This window comes from Nuphar pumila, chromosome 15 (assembly GCF_984573655.1).
Source record: "Nuphar pumila chromosome 15, dmNupPumi1.hap1.1, whole genome shotgun sequence".
Classification (NCBI taxonomy): domain Eukaryota; kingdom Viridiplantae; phylum Streptophyta; class Magnoliopsida; order Nymphaeales; family Nymphaeaceae; genus Nuphar; species Nuphar pumila.
In genome coordinates this window covers 7814454-7836863 of record NC_143263.1, presented here as the reverse complement: position 1 = coordinate 7836863, position 22410 = coordinate 7814454, and the positions used below count along the sequence as shown (strand labels likewise).

Below are 22410 nucleotides of genomic sequence, written 5' to 3'. Positions count from 1 at the left end.
TCTCGTATTAACAAGAGGGTTTAAAATTTGTTTTGGAAAAGAATTAAAAATCTTATATTGGACCCGGAGTCCATATGGGTTGGACCCAAATGGGTAAACTCAAATTAAGGTTTTTATTGGTTATAAATAACTAAACAAATATTACATATAATTATACTTAGAAATTTTAAAAAATTTGTGTTTATTTTAATTTTGAATGTAATTTCTTTTTATCATTTTTTAGGGTCTAGGTTGCTTTTGATAGAAACTGGATCCAAATTGGACCTGGTTTGAGGGAGCACATATGGAGTTTAAGAGAGACAGGGTGGGACCTACTAGGGCACCCACCCCCCTCTATTTCTCTTCCTCCTCAAACCACAAGGCTGACACCCCCTTTGCTCCAACTGACGCTCTATATACTTTTTCCTTTCCTTCACGCAGCTGGCCCCATTCCCGTCCTCTTCTCTTTCTTCCTCACTTCACCCCAACTTAGCTGCCTGACTTGCCGAAACACATGCAGCACAGAGCCGCGGCTCTCTCATTTTTCACTGGTGGACGACCACCCACGACCTTCCTCTTTCAACGGGAGACCAGGGCCACAACCAGAGGTCCCCTTGCACCATTGTCATTTTGAGTAGCATGTTTTATCCTCCCCTTCCCCCCCCCCCCCCCCCCCCCCCCTCCCCATTTTGGTGAGTCTCTTCCCCCTTCCCTCCTCCTTCTCCTTATTTTCCCTTTATTTTTCATTTTTTTAGAGTTTATGATTAGTCGGTTTACTGATTTGGGGGTTCTTTGGTTTTTCTTACACCATTATTGCATGGGAAACTGTGTCCCAGCATCTTTGTGCCAACTTCCCTCATACTTGGTGTGATTAGGTAAGTTTCTATACCCCATCTCCTTTTTTCATCTTATTTCATCAATTTCAATATGGATTTCACTAGTTGATTTGTCTAATCAAGGCTTATTTGGGGTTTATGCATTTTCTCCTACATTGGGATGCATGCCTAGCATATTAGGCTCGTTTCTATCCCACCAGCGTGCTAGGTAAGTAATCCTTATTGCTACAGTGGTTTTCTTTTTTGAATCAAAGCTCTTATTGTTGATTTTTCATTAATTTCATTTTCCTTGTTTTGCATGCCTGATTACCAACATTTGAAATCACATGACACCCCTATCAACCTTGACAACATGAGTCTCTTTTGTTTAGCCACATTTAAAATTTTCATTTTGGATTGAGTTTATAAGAAAATTTTATATTTTTCTTAGAATTGGGTGCCTCGATCTTTGTGCAAATAGTGTGGGTGTGCTTTGGACAACTTGCAAACCTGTGGAGATGCTCAACACAACTGTCCAACCTCGGTTCAGATTTGTTAGTATATTGTTTTATGGTTTTTCGTTAATTGGGTTACCGATTTGTATTATAATTTTTGTCATTTTTATGTGGATAGACATTTTGACACCTCCTCGTTATTTGTGTAACCCTGTATTGCTCTTCATCAATGAGAGAATGCCCCATCTGAACTATACTTACTGTTTTTACTTGGTGTTGTACACACACACTAAGTGTTCGGTGAATTGCCAAAGAGGCAATTCAATGTAGAGTTTGTGAAACCCCTCAAAGTTTTGGGTTTTACCATACATATATTTCAGATCTATGAAGGTAAGATCCCTTAACTGAACTTGTAGAGAGCATGTATAGGCATTAATTGTGTAAGCAGGATGTTATTGCGCTAAATACTTGACTGAATTACAACTACAAGTTATACGTACATACTACACATAGTTGTTAATATGTAGGGTTGTTATGTATACATAAGTTGCCCTATATGTTTAACTGATTTGAGTGCAAAAAATAAAAAAAAATATGATACTTATGCTAAGTCTTAAAACGACTACAAGCTTGTGTGTATTGAATGTAATATAATGCAATTACAATAATTTATTTTAATTGTATGCAAAACCTGCATGTACACACGCGACACTTATTTGTGGATATCTAGGATTGTTGTGATTGAAGTTTGGAGATCATGTTAAGCATGATTTGAATATATGAGAATAAAAGTATTTTCTTGTTGTGGTTGAGGAAATCATGTTCGTCATGATTGCAGTTAGCGGAATATGAAGCGTGTTTTTTGTAGGTACATGTTTGAGCATGCATTATTAAAATGAATATTGCATGATTGATATGATAACATAATTAAATTGAATTACTTGTAAGAAACAATATTTTTGTGAAACATGTCATGTATGTTATGAACAAATCATGCACGGAAGCATGTGTGATAAAATCATGTTATGATAGGATTATGCAAGTATCATTATTATGGTATGTTACATTCCGTGCTCTCATGGATGAACCATGATTTGTGTGAATGCTATATATATAATGTGTGAAACACATTATATATAAAATGTTTGCTTTGTATATTGATTCACATGGTGAAAATGTATATATGACTCGAATCATGTGTGCATAACTCAAACTACGTAGGAGTTACGTATATTGAGGTTTAGTTGATTTGTATTAAGAAATATGCATATTCATATACGCATGCATATAATTACAAGCTTTATTTACACATGTTTTGAGGTTCAATTTATGAAATACAATGTTTCGTGTAGCTATGTTATGATGTGTATGATGATATGCCTTTGTATGATAGGATTGAAATGCTACATGATGTAAAATTATGAATACATGTGATAAATGTTTAAGTTCAATAGTGAACTATAGTTCTTGTAACCTTGTTGGTGATATCATACATGTGATGTAACATATGATATAATATATGAAGTGATGCATATTAATTGATGCATGAAATGAGATATGTGATGGATCTTTTTGAGATCAATTGAATGTTCAAGCCCAAATAGTGGCTCCTAACCTTGAGTTTCATTCGATTGAGTTGATATGTGTTGGTGACCTAAAGTGGTAACTTAAAATCTTGTGATTTGCCAATTGATTGTATACATGCTTGTTCCCATGTTGGTGGCCCTAGACCTAGTAAGTGGTCAAGTGTATTGATGCATGTATGACAATAGTATTCATTGAATAAGGTACCCATTGAGGAATTGTTCCTGAGGGATTTTCTGTGAGGGTGTGCATGGTCGGATCAGGTAATTCAGCTAGAGCGGTAAGTTTCTATGAGGAAGTGCATTGTCAAAGAGCAGGTAGCCCAAAAAGACGGTGTATCCTTATGAGGGGGTGCATTGTCCAAGACCAGGCAAGCCGATGTCTAGAGAGGTAACTTCTTGTAAGGTTGTATATTTTCTAGAACAGGTAATCTGAGGTAGATCTTGTAAATCTTTGTTATGATTAAATAAAATGCTATGATAAATTATGATGATCTTTTGAGTTTGTTGAGATATCTAGTTATGAATCTATGAATTTGACTTTTTGGTTGTAGCATAATTATATATTAAAATTAGATGTGAGAATCAGATCCTTATCGATCTTAGATCTTGATATGCAATTACGATTATGACTCTTATGCTAGTGTATAGGTGAATGATACATTATACCTACAAATAACTAGGATGATTTAATTGGTGAATGACATATCACGCCTATATATTTTTGTTGCAAATGATTGCATTATGGTTGTTTGATTTGAATATATCACATATATGCATCATGATTGATGTATATCTAACTGATTTACTTAGTAAGTATGTGCGTGTATTTTACGTTGGAATAATCAAATATGATTTGACCTATTTTTTATAAGAATTATGAATGCATATAAAAATGATGCAATGACCTGAATGTTATATATATATATATATAGGCGATTGACTTGTATATCTTGAATGCATATGGATTATGCTTTATGATATGAGTTAAGGTTGGATAAAATATTAAGTGATGAAATATTTGTAATTGCCTTATGTTTGAATGCATGACTTATGAGACAATGTCCTCTTGTTTATCACTTGATGATTGATGAATAATATATCATGTCTTTACCTTTAAATGCTTGATATGTTTTCTTCAAGTTTAGGTTTGGGTTGCTCTACTAGTCTTTAGTGAGTCTGACCCCGTTGTATGGGGGACAGATAATGCAAGTAAAATATGATAAGTAGTTGAAGCGAATGACTGATCAAACTGTATTATCTAGGGTTCACTCTTACCTTACGATCTTGGTAGACATGATCTTTTTGTTTCAAGTACTTAATCATATAGAGACTAAACTATTATTTTTATACTTTAATTTGAAATGAAATTAAAACTCTTTATATTTAAGTTTTATATTGTACGTGGTTTCAAATGTATATATCTCGTATGTCTTGTTTTAACTTTTATCTTTAGTATGACCCCACTCAAAGTCTTAATTGTTTGATAAAATCATTTTCATATTATAAGATTTGATTTACTTGTAAAAAAAATTATCTCAAAAATGTTATATTAAAAAAATAATTAAGGAGGCATTACGGCCATACATTTCTTAAACTTTATGGGAAGCTTGGTATGCATTTTTTTTATGCTTTCAAAACCTTGTGAGAAGCTTGATTCACCAATACAAAGTTGAACTTTCATGGAGGGAAGCTTTCTCTCTTTTATGATTTTGAAACCTTGTGGGAAGCTTGCTTCATCGAAACAAAATTGAACTTTCAGTAATATTGAAAGTATTCTCGTGTTAAAAGAATTTAGTTTTTAATTAATTTTATGTAAAACCTACACGTATGATGGGTATGATTGGACAAAAAGTATAAAGATGCATTAAAGTAACGAGGGCTCCGGTTGTTTGGTAGGAGCTGTTAGTGCACGTCACATTGTGTTGGGGCGTTCAAGTTCAAAACCCCATGGTACCTTGTATAACCGGTGGGAGTCTGCTTGCATATAAATAAAAAAAATCATATTATTATTATTATTTTTTTAATATTACTTTCATTATTGCTTCTTATTTGTTGGGACCTAGAATATTCTAGTCGATGATGATCGCTATTCTCACTGATGTTTATCATAAGATTGCTCTTAAGTGAATGGTCGGGGACAGATTTGGATTGGATCCATCCCATCTTCGCCGGCTGTCCTGCCCTTCTTGTAATGCTCTTTATTTTTTCTGTTTATCATAAAATTTAGTTTTACCCTTTCTCTAAAAAAAACACTTTTTGGACATTAGTCATAGCTGGTGGCACCTACTTCTCACTCTGGTGTCTATGGTGCGGACAAAAAAGGTCGGCATTTTTTTCTTGTAAACTTTTGTAAAAAGGCAAGGACTAGCCCGCACTTTCACGCCATCAATGGGTCGAATGTGTTGGGTATCTAACCTGACCCAAATCTGGACAATCAGATCCAAGCATAAAAAGTGGGGACTCAAAACATTATTTTGGTCGACCCAACTATTATTCAGGTGAGGCTCCAGCCATGTTTGTAGTTAGACATCAGTAGGTTTGGTAATCGAGCCAATCGAACCAAGTAGAGGGTGTTCAAGCTTGGCTTATTTCTTGTGTCGATCTGAGATGAGCTTGAGCCCATGAAGAGCCTGAGCTAAACTAGCCGAGCACGAGCCAGCTCATTTACAAAACATTATATTTTTCAGATATGAAAATAATAGAATTTGGACCCTGTACCTTTAAATCAAACTTGAATTAGCTCATTTACAAAATAAATAATTGTTTCAAACTTGTAAGCGAGAGGATTTGAACTCTTCATGAACCGAGCCACGAGCAACTCATCTCGTTTCCTAAACCTAGATATCGGCACCAACCTAACAATACTCAACGATTTTACATGTATTTTTAAGTAATAATACATATTAAATTATACAAATTAGGTCCGACCTCTCATCTTCTCGACTTGACACAAGTACATAACCCAAATCTGGACCGAACAGTACATTGGGTGGGATTTGGGTGACCCAAACGAATCAGATATCCGACCCATTGACAGCCCTAGATGGGGCGGCCTTTGGACATGCCACTCTCTGTGCTCCCATCAAAATACTAAAAACCAGAGAGAGAGAGAGTGGTAGAAGTCGGGGAAGAAGGTGATGGGGTGGTGGAAGTCGGGGAAGAAGGTGGTTAGTGACTCGGTGTTTTTGGGGATGAAGGTGGGTGGCGGTGGTTCCCCCATCAATTGGTTCCCTGGCCACATGGCTGCCGCCACCCGCGCCATTCTCAAGCGCTTGAAGCTTGCCGACCTCGTCATCGAAGTCAGAGACGCTCGTGTACTCTCTCTTTCTCTCTCATTTAGAAAGAACTAAACCAAACTAATTGCTGGTTTCTGTTGCATTTTCCCGTTTTGTTTGTTTGATAAGAGAAATAAAAGCCTTCATTTTTCTTTATGCTTAGGGAAGACCTCCCATTCAATTTGTCATGGGGGATGCTTGCTGCACAATTGTTACTTCATTGACATGTTGGTTATTAACCAAGACTTCTCTATTTTTTAATGCTTATTGAATCTGACAAGCTACTGTTTGCTCAATGACTCCTATTATGTTACTTGGGCTTCACGTTTATTTGAGAATGGTCGTCGTCTGAATTGTGTTTCAGTGATTCAAACTTCGTTGCTTGGTTTTGTGAAGCCTGATGATACAAAAAAAACCATGTTGGTGTTTATGAAATGATGCTAAATATGAAGGCATAATGTATCGGAAGTAATGTTGAAAATTGCTGTTTATTTGGACAGATTCCTTTGTCGTCTGTGAACGAGGATCTTCAACAGGTTATTTCGCGCAAAAGGCGTGTTATTGCTCTCAATAAGAAAGATCTAGCAAATGCAAACATAATGCAGGCAAGTGGTTGTTTATTTATGCAGTACTACTAGACGTAGATGATGTATAGGAAGTTTGATCAAACGACTCGGAATATTAGTTGCTCGTAAATCTTGCCGTCATCGTAGATAGCTTTTCATTCTATGCATGGAAAGTAGTGTCGGTATTACCTTCATCCACTTTGTAGTTACTTGCTATTCAGAAGGATAAGTGATAGCCTAACATGTATCTTACAACAAAGATGGTAAGTAGAGATCTTCAGTCCAGCAGCTGTATAACCATTATTTAAATGCTTTTCGTTTTTGAGACTCATGTTATCTTGAGTAAGCTGAAAGGTGAATTTGTCTTATCGTTCGTCAGAATTGCATGTTTTGAAAATGTTTGATCTATACTCTGGTGCCAGAAAACAAAAAGGGATGCATGATTTGATTTCAAACTGAAAAAAAGATTGATGCCCTAATCGTACCTTTTTCTTCATATGTAGTTGAATTTACCAAAACCAAACTCTTCTTAAGCGTTGTTGTACCTAAGTAATCGTTTGAACTGTTATGTGGTGAAGGAACTTCTGGTGCTGCATTATTTCTACATAGTATACTGTTACATTTTCGAAAGAAAATCTGGATGATTTTGTCATTTTAATAAAATTTTCACCCACTTACATGATATTCCGGAGCTAATTCTAGCTTAACATTGTTAGTCTTTTGATTTGAAAAAATTAGAGAATATAGTGCAATATTGCTATCTCTCACAAAAGCATTTTAACCTCATTTCTGATAAAATGCATTTTGCTTTCAGATTTTGTATCTGAGTGTAATGTTACCCTTGCTCATATCCCAGATCTCTTCCTGTGTTCCTACATATGGGCATAATAGGTTTAAAAAGTCAATGTCTTTCTTTTGCTTGTCTCTTTCAGAAAAAAAAAGACTTCTTTCTTTTGCTTAAATTTTTTTGGATGGATACTTGCTGTCTATCGTTTGATGTTTCTGAAGCAAATTTCAGTTCATATTCTTATATGTGAATATCACAACTTTTCAACTGTAATGTTTGCAGAAATGGATTCAGTATTTTGACACGTGCCAGCAAGACTGTGTTTCTATAAGTGCCCATGATAAAAATTCAGTCAAGAAGGTTAGTTGTGTTCATCTTCATAATCTTGAATTTTATTACATTTCTTGAAGATTGTGCATTGTGGTACCTAAAGTTGCACATCCTTTTGTATAGTACCAGTTGGACTCTTCATGAGTTGGAAAAGGAAGTCTATATGCTGTAAATATTTAAATTATTTCAAGTACTGTTGGCATGCCTCTTCCTCAGCATTATAAGCATTCTCTTCTACCATACATACAGTCAAAGAGAGATCCAGACATGGTCATGCATTCAATGGGCATGGTCAAACTTATCTTGGATTGGTTTCTGCTGTATGGACCTAGAATATTCTTGCCATCTGGGCAGTTTTCTCCCTCCTAACTATATTTATTATTTTCTTCGGGCATGTTTACTCACACTTTTTGTACATTTGAGATGATATCCTGTCACTCTTCTCTCCCTATTTTATTTCTTATAAAAGCTTCTATATTTCCATTAGTGAGAGAGGGAGGGTGGGGGAAGAAAAGAAAAAGGATGCCATCAGCTTTATCATTACAATACTTGCAGTGGTTGTACAAGAATAAAGAAGCTCTGGGATTGAGATCTATTTATATGCTTCTCTTGGGGTTTAGGTTTAGCCTTTATCAAAGTCAGCATCCTTTGTCTGAAACCAAGGTGATATACCCTGCTTACTCGTGTTGGGAGCTTAATGCATCACATGTGATTATTATTAATGAGCACACCCACTACCTTTTCAAGATTGAGTTATGACTGAGCTACAGTTTATATGCTGGATTGTGTTTGTTGGTGGTTCATATTTTGAAAGGTTTTGTGGATCATAACTGACCAAGTTATGGTGTAGGAAATGATTGCCATATTCAAACTTCTCTTTTAAACTTTTTACAGGAGAATAAATTATTTACATTATAAAAAAAATCATAATCAACAACAACAACTACGCCTTCATCCCAAAATAATTGGGGTCGGCGATATGAACCAAAAAAGAAAATCATTATGGGTCTTCCACATGAATCCTTCTCCTCCAATCATTTCTATCCAATGCCATGTCCTTGGTGAGGTTCAAAGCATTCATATCCTTTCGTATCACCTCCATCCATGTCTTCCTAGGCCTACCCTGACCTCTTTTAACTAATATATTTTCCCATTTCTCCATCCTTCTAACTGGAGCATCATTAGGCCTTCGCCGAATATGTCCAAACCACCGTAAACGATTCTCTCTCATCTTATTTTCAATGGGTGCAACGCCTACCTTCTTACGTATCTCCTCGTTCTGAATCTTATCTTTTATTGTATTTCCACACATCCATCTCAGCATACGCATCTCAGCTACACTCATTTTTTTAAATATGATGTCTCTTGGCAGCCCAACATTCCGTACCATATAGTAAAGCAGGCCTAATAGTCGTCCTATAAAACTTTCCCTTCAACCGCAATGGCATTCTACGATCGCACAACACTCCAGTTGCACTTTTCCATTTCTTCCACCCAACCTTTATCCTATGATTTACATCTCCATCAATTTCTCCATACTTTTGAATGATAGATCCCAAATATTTGAAACAATCATCCACCGGTATTTCTTGCTCACCAAGCTTCACTACACTCTCATCATTACTTCGTTGCTTACTAAACCGACATTCCATAATCAACAAATGAAAAAAAAATTCTGGAAAAACACAAATGGAGCAAAACATGTTTGAAAGAGGAAAAGATGTTAAAATTCTTTTTGTTCTTATGTTTTTTCCAAAACTGTGGTTGTTTTTTGGAACTTAATATTTATCTTTGCTACATGAAATTTATAAAAGCAAATCTGACTCGTAATAGCTTTCTATTGAAGAATGTTTTGATGGTGATTGATAGCTCAACCTATCTCATGCATTAGTCTTTGATCTTTATGACCACCTTTATCATTTATAAATTTCCTTCTTGTGTATCATAACAGTTTTAAGTCATTCTTAAAGTTGTTAGTTGTGATGTATGAAGCAAAGCTGCTAGCTTTAGTGGAGTTCAAACTAAAGGAAGTTATTTCAAGGGAACCTACACTTCTGGTGATGGTAGTTGGTGTTCCTAATGTTGGAAAGTCTGCTCTCATCAACTCCATACACCAAATAGCATCATCTCGATTTCCTGGTATGTTGACATCTTTCTTATGGATGAAACTTTTACCTTACCACTGTTCGTGGGTGTATGGTGTAAATGAATTTGTTGCATAAAATAATATGTTTTCCCTAAATTTCATAGTGCAGGAAAAGTTGAAACAGGCAACTGTGGGACCTCTGCCAGGGGTAACTCAAGATATTGCAGGATACAAGGTCAGACTCTCTTGTGAGTTGTATCTGTGTTTTTGGGGAAGATAAAGAACCACAGCTAATTGCTTTCTTGTCTCTCTAATATATTCTAGTAGGTGCAGTCAGCTTTAAGAAACACTATCATACTGTGCTTAAATTCAATATTAAAGATAAGATAAATCCTGAATTTTGGCAGCTTAATGATGGCTTCCATACATACATGGAGAGAGCACTCTTTACTCATGCATCTTATGGCATGAAATAAGCTCTCTAGTGTTATTCTTTCTATACCTGTTCTGATGAACTCAAAGTTTGGTTAGCACCTCTCATTCGTGGAAGTTGCAAATTTTCCCTTTCATAAAGTCTCCAAATTTGCAACTGTATTCATTTACTTAATGCTGTGATAGTCTTTTGGAACACTTGAGTATTCTCTGTTTAGGGAAACCATTCACTGTGATGATAAATTTAGTTCTGAAATTACTAGTAGCTTCAACCTGTACAGCTTGCATTAATGTGAATGTAATATTCCTTGTTTCATTCACTTAAGGCATTAGTTAAGCTCCCTATTGTGGTCAAAGTAAATGCATATTTTCCTGATATTTACATAAAATCTTGCAATATACTGAGGAATTGCCTTACTGGGATATTGCTGAGATCAAGTAGTGGTCACTATGGTACAGGCATTTATAGAAGAGACGCACAAGTCAAACAAGATAGCTGGATTGTATGGATTCACATTATCCTAGCCTAGGGGTCTTGGGTTCGAATCCAAGTATATCCTTCAGCTTGGTTACAAAAAAAAAGGGAGGGACGTCCTCTTCCACAATCTCCTCAAACTCAAGAAACTTAAAAGAGAAACCATCAGACCATGGAAACAAAAGAGTGAAAACAACAGTCCAAGTAAGCTTCCCTTGCCTGAGCTAGTGACAGTCATTCTTGATATGGTTGGTCCCCATGTAAACTCTACATCATTGGCAATAAATGATACTTTACATGTACTTGGTCCTCACATGAAACATGCTCTTGGCAATGTAGATGATGATTGTGTTATAATAACATAAATAATGATGTTTTCATCAACAGCCAAGAAGATCATTGTCGAATATACATTCCTATTGGGATGTGAAATGATTTGGACCTGCATCTGGATATACCCGATCCATATATGTGTTTGTATTGTTTTATTTTCTTATTTCCTTATAAACCTTTTTTTGTAAAATCATGTGTTTGTATCAACATCGGTATTCTCATCATGTAAGGTATTTGTGTTGAATATATAAAGGAAAAGGAACAGAACACGACCCACATTGGGAATCATGTATTCACAGCAGCCCTAACTCTCTTATCATCTTTTTTGTCTTGCTGAATAGTTCTGGAACAAACACAAAACTCACATGGTATCAGAGCATGTGAGTTTATGGGACTGGTTGTCATCGATCTAAATGACCATTGAGATCATCACGTGCTGCCCTTTTCTCAAAGTATTTTCTCTTCTTCTTCAAATATCCATCGCCTTATTCCTCTTCTTAATCGTTCTCCTCTTCTTATTTCTGATTATTGTTATTATTGATTCCGAATCGCTATTTTCTTCTTCCTCTGATAGTTGTCCCATATATTTTTGGGTTTTCTTGTCTCTCTCCTAAAATTGTTCCCTATATATCATTGTCTTGGGTTTTCATCTAGTTTTCTCCCATATTATATCTGGTTCCTATTGTTATTAGCCAATTTCTTTGGGTTATTTTAGGTCACAGATTGGTTTATCATATTGTTCTCGGGTACATTCTTATACTTCGGCATTAGATTTATTTTCAGATTGCTTCAATCATCTGATTGAATATTGGGATATTGCTGTTTATTTGCTGAAGATTGTGTGATTGTGAAGGATCTGCAAAAAAAAATGCAGACCAAGTTGACAGATATTTTTTGGTATTCAATTATTTTTGGTGATTGATATTTGAAGATTTGATCAGTTTTGTTTCGTGTCCGTGCTTCCCGGGTCTTACCCGTGACTACTCTTTTCATTCAATTCGTGTAGTTTTCCTTATTTGTTTTCTTTGTTTTCAATGGACCCGAATTCGTCTCAATCAGCCATTTCGTCCAATTTTTTAAATCAACTCGTTTCCGAAAAGCTGAACAATTCCAACTTCCTTACCTGAAAGAGGTAGATTACTCCTTTTATTATGAGCTAGGATCTTGGTGGTCATCTGGATAGGTCGGTACCCATCCCACCAGAATTTTATTTTCAGGAACAAAAAGATGATAAAGGGGTTGTGGTGTCAACAAAAACCATTCGGAACCCTGAATTTGTCAACTAGATAAAGCGAGATTAGGCCTTGATGGCATATATTACCTCTAGGGTTCTACCCTTTCCCAAGAGGTGTTAATTGGGGTCCTTGATGATGGCACAACATTGGATTTATGCACTAATCTTGTCCAAACCTACTCTCAAATTTCAGAGGCGAGGGTGATGTACCTGAAGAGGGAATTTGAGAATCTCAAAAAGGATTCATCCATGTCAATCTTGGAATCTTTCAACAAGATCAAAAGCATCACATATTAGCTTGCATTGGTTGGGTATGAAGTGCAAGAGAAAGACAAGGTTCAACAGGCTTTATCAGGATTCGATCCTGAATATCATGTATCTCCACCACACTACAATATGTTGAGAAGCGTCTTACTTAGATGACTTGAAATCTAAATTGCTTCATTATGAGATGTCGATGAAAGGAGCATCCGAGGATTTAGAGAAGCCTAATATTGATTCTCATGAAGTGCTAGTTATCAGTACCTACTTTAGTCGTGGACAAGGAGGGTACCGAAGAGGCCGTGGCCGCAGACGTGGTAATTAGGGAGGACATGGCTTATTGCCACTCCTAACATGACGCCTTCTACAAATATAAGTTTCAATAGAGGCATCCTATAACACCCCAATCCGGGACTTCTGGAGTTCGAGTTCGTGGGTATCACTTTTAAGAAAGAAATACCAAAGTAGCACACCAAAAACATGACACCAAATTTTTTTTCGTAAATAAACATCATTAATTAAATTCAAATAAAGTAAATCCTACGAAATCCATAAAAGCTACATCATCCAAATGAGGCATCACCTCTCAAGTTCAATAAATAAAGGAAAAAGAAGAAAAACTACTCTGCTGAAAAACAAGGCCACTTACATCCTGAAGAAGGCTGACAACGTCTTAACACCAAATTTTGTCTCTCAAGTCATTTAAAACCTACATTTATAATAATAAAAGGGGGTGAGTATACAACTCAGTAAAAAACAAAATATAAGCATAAATAAACTCAAATTACAACTGTAGTGAGCTCTAAGTCCCTGGTCTTATTTTAATTTTCGATCAAACTCACACACACGTTTCTCGTAAGTTATCATCATCTCAATACTAACCACTATCTATTTCAGCTATACCGGTAATAGCTTATTGTGGGCGTAGCAACCCGTGTAGAATATCCCAATTTTATGGTGTTGGCCAGACTATGAACCTCTCTCACTCAATCCACTGCAGTGTAAGACCCCCGATAACGAGCTGACAAGTCAGAAGTCTAGAGCTATACCTGTCCCATGGTTTTTGTGGTTCATGCTACATCTTAATCTATTTTAGAGTCCCAAATTCTCTCGATAGAACCCTAAAATTTTCTAGGACATATGCATCTCATGCATTCACATGAACTCTTATTCGAGTTCATTTTCACTGTCTCCTGACAGTGTTCTCAAGGGACATTCTCATTCAAGTATTCTCAAGAGATAAGTCCTAGGGTTCTGAGGTTCACCAAATTTTTAAGCATGCATAGATGTAGCCTCCCTACATCTATAAATCCTGAGGACCCCAATAGTGGCAACTCACACGCTGACGGCCATCAGATGACCATTTCCACCATCTTCTCAGGTGATTTATGGGGTTCTAAGAATGCTATAATATTTCAAGTACAATAACACTTTTATAACTATTATGAGACTCAAATCTTATCTCAAGAATTTTGTTCTCATGCATGTATTTCTAAGTTATTCACAACTCAAGTTTGCATTTGATCTAATATATAATAATTTAATACATGCAACTCATGCTGAGATATATCATATACATGAAATCATTTATGTCATTTAGGACTAATTCACATGCTATCATGCAGTTGCGAACTCACTAGAATTCAATCATAATTTCAAGCAAACATGATTTCATGTGGTTTAATTTATAAATGCGTCATCGTACAATGTTTTATTAACTAAAATACTTATAATTTTCCTTACCTCTAATGCGAACGTTGGACTCTAGTCTTAGTCGAGTCTGATGTGGCTCTAATAATAGAGTATGATCATCACACAATCATGTTTACATTAATAAACAAGCATTATCTATATATTGTCAAAATTATCAAAACACCCCTCTCAAGGTGGTCTATCAGACCTTGATTTATGTGCCTCTGGTTTGGTTGGAACCATAAAACCCAATGCAACAAACCTCACTCAATTCTGAGTTTGGGGTGTAAAGTTATGCTCATTTTACTTAATTGGATATCGGGTTATACACAAGGGTAGTTTGGTCATTTCACCCCTATTGATTTGACCCGACTCTGCCTAGGTCAAACCAGGTTCGGTCTGAGTTCATAATACTAGGTGTATTGAACTTAGTCTTGAGCCAACTGGGTTTGGGTTCAGACCCATCCAAATTCTCTAAAATTCGTCTTGGATCCACTTACTAAATGGTGTTGATCCATATCCAGTTTGGTGTAACTGAACTGGTTCTGTTTTGTCCTAATCAAGCACCAGAACTGATCTAGTCCAGAACAGCTTCGATCATATCTAATTCTGATCTGGATCCAGACTCAGTTCTGATTTGGATCCTGAACTAATCCGTCTAATTTCAGATAGGATCCAAATTTGGTTCTGATCTGGATCCAGAACTGATTCATCTTGTTGGTAAGATCAATGAGGCTTTTGGGCATCAAAAGAATGAAGGTAGATTTTTTCTCTTGAGAGGACAAATTTAAACAGTTGTAACCATGGGGGATTGATACAAAGCTGTCCATGAGCAGATCTTCTGGTAAATGATGTTTTCTATATGGGAGTTATTTGGCTATATCAATTGGAAACTATATGGGGGATGCACTTTCTTTATGGTTTGTCTCATGCTGCTTTTCATGGGAAAAAAAGTCCCATTTTTTCCCCTTTAATTGGACAATCTTTGTGCGGCTATTCTCCTTCTCATATTTGTCATCATTGCATTCTTCAATCAGCACCTCTTTGTTTTTTCCTTTAATCTGAGTTTTGAGATTGATCATGCACAAATTATTTATGCAGATTGCGCACCAACCCAGCATTTACGTTCTTGACACACCAGGCATACTGGTTCCAAGCATTAAAAGCATTGAGACTGGCCTAAAGCTAGCCCTAGTAGGTCGGTAAATCATTATGTTTGAATGTTGTTTCTCCAACGTCTGCAATTTTGGTGGTTAATACGATGCACTATTTTGGTACTGGCTAGATATTTCAGAGAGTTTAGCTGCATTCATTAGGTCATTTTAATCATTGGCTTGGGAAGAGAATAGGAACGAAACCCATTGTCTTAATCTGAAACTTGTAGGGTCTGTCAAGGATTCTGTAGTAGGTGAAGAACGTCTTGCTGAGTACTTTCTAGCAACTTTGAATCTAAGGGGAGTGCCCCTCCACTGGAAAGCAAAGGCTCGTTTGCAATGTTTCAATGATGAGAAGCTCGAGACTAACAATCGAGATACTTCAGTGAAAAAGAAAACGTCCAGAGAGACTTACGTAAGTATCATAAAATGCTCTTTCCATAATTCCTCCATGGTGAGTTTTAAATGGTTGCATTTTTATTTGCAGACATTAAAATATTTAACATACTCTTTGGATAACAGCTTTGTACCAAATAACACTTCATGTTGTCCACTTCTGAATCATCGAGAACTGCATTTAAATCATCCTATCTCGCTATTTTTTTCGGTGCAGGACATGGTCATCGAAGTTCAGAGGGCACTGTATACAACATATAGTGAATTTGAGGGCAGTTTGGAAGCAGAAAGTGACTTAGAATGCTTGATTGAAGATCAGCTCATTTCTCTACAAAAAGCAATGCGGATCCCTCAGAAGGTGGGAGTTGAGGCTCGTTGTATGGTCTCCAAGAAGTTATTGGCTTTATTTAGACTTGGGAAACTTGGGAACTTCACTCTTGACATTGTCCCAGATGTCTCTAAACAGAGTTCTTGAATTCCCTAGTTTGCACCATGCTTGAACTTGTAAATATGGCAGCTGTTGTCTCCAATTGGATTTTGTATGCTTATTTGACAATGTCATGATTTTTGCTTGTTGAATATAGTCAGTCACTCATTTGTGATTGCGGCAACAAGATTCTTCAAACAGAATTGTTGGTCACATAACAGGGAGTTTGAGGAATCTAGCTGAGCAGGCCTTTCCATGGTAATGGCCCATATGGGAGATGCATCAAGATGCTGGAATTTTGCACTCATGACAACATTCATGTAGACCTTGGAGTGATTAACTTTGTATACTAGATTTAAAAGATGGTTACTACTGAATTGGCTAAAGCATGAATGCAGTATCCAGGGTTTGATAAACCCTCTACATGTACGTGTGCTCATCTTGCCTTTTTCTACATGGGCGCTTTACATTGTGGGCCTAGTTTCGCTAAGGCTAAAGAGTACAAGTCTAAATGAAACCAAAATATTCTTCACCAAATGTTGAGGCAACGAGTGCAACAGGATTTCATCAGGCAAAGTTGCAAGTTCAGGATCCCGGACAGGATGGAAGCAACAAGGCTGTGGTATCTTTTATGAAGCAAAGCGTCACACGAAAGAGGCATATTTTTAAGATTTAAGACCAAACATTAGCTCATAATATCTAATCCCCAAGCAAACTATCAAAGGACACCTTATATATATTAATTATCTTTGGAATCATTTGAAAAGCTACCCTAAAGGAGGAGGTAGAATTAGTTATAACATGATTATTAACATTCTGAATGCAGTGAATTTAATCCACTTTGTATTGGTCTTATTAAGGCTGGGAAACAAGATGAGCTTCTCATGGCTGGGCTCATGTTCGGCTAGTAAAGGGCTTGTTCGAACTTGTGAAACAGGCTCGACAAGCTCAAGCATGAACAACCAATGTTTGTCTCCTTTCCGGCTGGCCCGAGCCCCGCCCACATATATCGTGGGCCAGGTTACAGCCCGGTACCTAATGGGCCTGGGCCTAAAATCGTGGCCCAAACCCGGCCCATCGGGCTGCCCGTCCCCCACCCCTACTTTAGTGTGTGTATATATATATATATATATATATATATATATATATATATAATGCTTCAAATATCATCATACCTAAAGAGAAGTCTCAGCTGTCTGATTCTCCCTCCACATTCAGGCCTCCTATGATGTATTAAAAAGGCAATGACATCATATTCCACACGAGGATAAAATGCCTGAGATGAAGGGCACTTTACCATAGTCTTCGTAATAGAATTATAAATGACTAAACGTTTAGGAATGCAAGGTCTGATGTAGTCAAAGTTACTAAATTTGGGAAAGTATGAACTTGACAAACAGAGTTTTGTTTGCAAATATCCATTGCATATGGAACACCTCCAGTATACATGCTCAACAAGACAAGATACATCCAACCAGCATTATTTTACATTAAAAAAACTCCTTTTCGTTAAAATTTGTCAGCTAATCTGCTAAAATCTTGAAAACAAAAATTTATATACCTTGACATGGATCATTGGGACAAAATCAACCATTGTGATACATAAGCACAGCATTAATTTCTTCATCTCCCTCCTGATGACTAGAACACTGGGAAGAAGTGGGCATCATTCTTGTAGGCTTACAGCACCAACCAGAGTCGCAACTCAGAATATTTTAGGATTCAGTTCCTATTGTTCACAGCACCTACGAAGAAATGATAGATGGGTGCAAATCAATAACAAGATGAGATCCAACAGATATAAATAACAGATTCAATGCAGAAATCAATAGCAAATCACTGTAAATCATGTAATAGAATCCCATCTCAATGAGATCCAAGGCGGGCCACAGAGAATGGGAGTGGCGCAAACGGAGGGCGGGTCGGATCAACGATAATAGGAACTGTCGGTTGGGAAGGATGAAGACTTTTCCTAGTAGTGGGAAGGGAAGGTGGGTTTTTAGAGAGAGAGAGAACCTCAGGCTTAAGGGTTCCGCCGTGTGTTCCTCCGCCGCCGCGCTTTCAGCAGGAAAGAGAGGGAGTGGGAAGCTGAGCGATAAAGGGAAAAGGGAAGAGAGAGGGAGGGGAAGCGCGGATGGGGATGAGAGAGAGAGGAGAGAAATCGGCTGCATAAATCCGATAGAGTCTGGCTAAACCCGACGATACGGGTTTCTATGTATATATATACGAAAGGAGGTATAATTTAGTCTTTTTTTCGTTTTTAATACTTCTGGCGGCCGTTTTGAACCGCACGCGCGAAATGCCGCATTTTTTTCGTTTTTCACTTTTAGCACGGTTTTGAAATGCCGCTAAAGACCTGTTTTCTGCACAGGACTTTCAGAGGCGGTCAAGACTGCCGCTAAAAGTAGTTTTTTGCGCGTAGTTTTTTTTGGCACCGCATGCGTGATCAGCAGTGCAAAACAATCCGATTTAGCTTCGGATTTTTTTTTTGGGGGTAGGACAATACACCCTACTATATATTTATATATAGGGTAACTAAAATATATTTACTAGTATGAACCAAGATTTCCAGAGTTTTTTTGTTTTTTTGTTTTTTTTTTAAATTTCACCAGGGATGTAATGTTGACGCTTGGTTTTATAGAAATAGACTCTTGGATCATCTTATAAGAAACATCTTTTAAGGGTTGAAAATCAATGGCTTACAATTTGCTTAAATATTTATTTATAAAAAATCATGTTTCTTGATATGATTACAATGATCCAAAAGTCAATTCCTAACAAATGGGTCACGTTGAATGCATCAGCATAGTTAAATTTGCAAACAAACCTACCAAAATCTTGGTTGGTAAACATATTATAGTTTACCTATGTATATGTGTGTGGAGAAGTGAAATATGAGAACTAGCAAAATATGTAAACCGGTATAAACCGAGTTTTTCATAAGGTATTTTGCAAATCTAACCCTTTCAATGCATTGGGCGTGGTCCACTTGCTTGGAATAAACTATTGGATCATTATAATGGGATCAAGAAATGTGATTTTTTAATTGTATATTTATACAAATTCTGAGCCTTCTATTTTCATGCATTAAAAGATCCTTCATATAGGTCATGATTGGATGATCAAAGAGTCTGGTTCTATAAAACCATAGATCTAGATCGCATCCGTATGGTGAAATTTTAGAAAAAATATAAAAACCCTATGGAAAACTCGATTTATATTTCACATATTTTAGTTACCTTTTATATATATATATATATATATATATATATATATATATATATATATATATAGATGAGAGTAATGGGTAGGTGCTTGACACTTTTCTTGCCTACCACCAGTTTATAGGAGTTTTCATATTGTTTTCCAAAAATTTGACTCTAAAATGCATGATCGATTTGCTATGAAATCACACTTGGACCATATTTTTTCAAAAAAATATGATGTTTTAAGTATTATTTTTTTTAATTATGAATTGTTGATTTCAAACGATCCAAAAGTTATTTCCTATAAAATCAATCAGCACATCAGCCAGATTTTAGAAAAATAAAAATAATCTTTCAAAAGTCCGGTATGAACAAAAAAAGGTAAGCACATGCCCATTTCTCTTTCTTTCTCTCTCCGCACCCAAAGGGTTAATATTGACTACTAATGAAGGTACAAAACTAATGAGCTAAAAATCATAAGTGCAAGTTTATCAACTCAATCTAACCAACCACATAAAGTGGTTTGTTTGCTAAGGATCAATCCTTGGATCGTGCTTTCTAGTATTAAAATGTGATCTTTTGAGTTATAAAATTTTGGCACATTGTGGGCCATTGATTTTTGGACCCTTTTAAAGACCTAATTACTTGTTATAATCACATGATTCAAAACAAGTTTCTTATTAAACAAATCATGTAGATCACATCCTTAACATTTGATCTACAAAAAATTAAAAGTTTTTGAAGAAAAATTGATTTCTATTAATTAGTTTTGTACATTCATTAGTAACCAATATTTATATATATAATAGTTTATATATATACATATATATTATATATAAATATATGTTATATAGGCCCTGCCCAGCCCGACCCAGCCCAATTAGAACCACGGTCCTAACAAGTAGGCCATGGGCTGGGGTTTTCCCAACGGACTGGCCTGAACCGGGCTGTTGGCCCAGCCCGTCAATTGACGAGTCAGGATTTGATGGGTCCGGCCGATTGCCCACCCCTATTCCAGCCTAACCATTTTCTAGCAGGGTCAAATGAGCAAGAAACATGTATGGACACCCTAAACTCGAACCAATTTATCATTGTTGAAGATTTTCTAAAAAAGTATAGATGATATTGCATCAAATATGATTTGCACGTGGATCGTTAATTTTTAAAGCTAATGAATAACTTTCTTGTATATTATAATTACGTGATTCAAAACATATTTCTATTAAATAAACCACACAACCTACATAGGCCTACATACATCATAATTCTATTAATATTTTTATGAAAGATTGATGATAAAAAAAATCATATATATATATATATATTAATTTAAAACAAATTATGATATATTTTAATTTAAAATATATAATTAAAATTAGTGAGCAAATAAAACTCCTTTTATGTTGCTTGGTATGTGTTTAATTTAAAACATACAACTAAACAAATTAAAGCAAATAAATGAAGAAGTACAAAAAATTGCCTTATCTTAATGAACAATAAAATTTTTTAAAATAAATTCTAGTTACCACGTTAAAAGGTGAACAAAATGCTTCATATATGTCATAGTAAAATTGAAAAGCTAAAAACGAAAACAGAGAGCATTTACCATGAGAGAGAGAGAGAGAGAGAGAGAGATTTTGGAACATGAACCATTAAGAGAGTTTTTAATGGAATCTATTAAATAGATAAATCTTCTTGTGCAAAAATTACATTGATGTCATCTAACACCCTTAATTTTTTGAAAAATAAAGTAAAGACATGTCCAAACAAATTTATATTTCCTTTCAATAGATACATGGCATATATGTCATTTAGGGAAAAGTTATAAAGCATCCATTTTTTTGCATCTATTGCACTTGCACTTGCTTATGTTTTTATAATATTTAAGATTTAAGAATAAAAACTTTATGTGCGTTTTTTTATTATCACCCAAAGTTTAGGTGCCACACTACTTCGGATCGGAATTCAACTTTGCCTCATCAGTTCTATTTAGGGATTTTGGGTTTGGATTTGGTCCTACTGAATAAAACTCTTGTAGGTATCAAACCACCATAGCTCTGGCATAACCAGATCAAACCAACTGTTGGTTTGGGGAACCAGGCGTTTCACTGGTAAGGCCAGGCTTAGCTAGGTTGCTTTGAACATGGGTAGGACGCTAGGACTTGTCTAGTGATTTTGTAGTTTAATTTGGACATGGATCCAAAAGGGTCCGGCATGGTAGAACTGCTGACTGGGTCCGGGACAATGCATATAGCCTAGCCAAGCACTAACCTTTAGATTCCTTAACTCATGTGTTAGTGCCATTACTCAAGTCCATACGGAATTCAACTAACAAAAGTTATGTGGTGCATTTGGATGTTAAGGAATCGGATTCTAGTGTGGCTTTACAAAAGAAGTAGATACTTAACTCCAACTAGACAAGGTCCACTAGGTCAGATCCAAAAATGGATCCAAATTAATGGCAGAGTGCCAATAAGGGTGGATATTCCATTGGTTACCCGGTGGGCATTCGGGTATCCTACCCCAGATGGACAGAGTGCCAGCAAGTTTGGGCTGCTTGTGCTGCCCGAAGTTCAACAAGGCTGCCACTACAAGAAAAATGTGGATTAGTGACGGACGCTATTCATCGTTAGTCCATCGCTCAACAGTTTAGCGATGGATTAACGATGGATAGTGCCTGTCGCATAATCCTGGTCGCTAATTAGCGATAAAACTTATCTGTCTCTACTTCCGTCGCTAATTTACCATAAATTAGAGACAGACATGATCTGTCACGAGTATGTCGCTATTTTAAATTAGCGATGGATAATATCAGTCGCGAGTCAGTCGCTATTTTAAATTAGAGATGGATATTATTCGTCGCTAAATTTTAAAAAAAAATAAAAAAATTGCTTTCTACCGGGCGGTATTCCGACAACAAT

General features: G+C 36.2%; 1 protein-coding gene and 1 long non-coding RNA gene across 2 annotated transcripts; one reads left to right on the top strand and one right to left on the bottom strand.

Moving 5' to 3' along the window:
• The first annotated feature begins 5937 nt into the window (after nt 1–5937).
• On the top strand, nt 5938–16430 carry LOC149814359 (short integuments 2, mitochondrial-like). Its single transcript, XM_089989153.1, has 8 exons — nt 5938–6149; nt 6611–6715; nt 7746–7823; nt 9791–9932; nt 10044–10114; nt 15408–15504; nt 15691–15875; nt 16074–16430. Exons 1-8 carry the CDS (start codon nt 5973–5975, stop codon nt 16329–16331), a joined length of 1113 nt encoding a protein of 370 aa, XP_089845279.1. The 5' UTR covers nt 5938–5972; the 3' UTR covers nt 16332–16430.
• Nucleotides 13139–18435, bottom strand: LOC149814358 (uncharacterized). Its single transcript, XR_016427935.1, has 3 exons — nt 18300–18435; nt 17845–18028; nt 13139–13323 (listed from the first exon to the last, which is right to left on the bottom strand). It is a non-coding gene; the product is annotated as an uncharacterized LOC149814358 (long non-coding RNA).
• Between the last annotated feature and the right edge of the window lie 3975 nt (nt 18436–22410).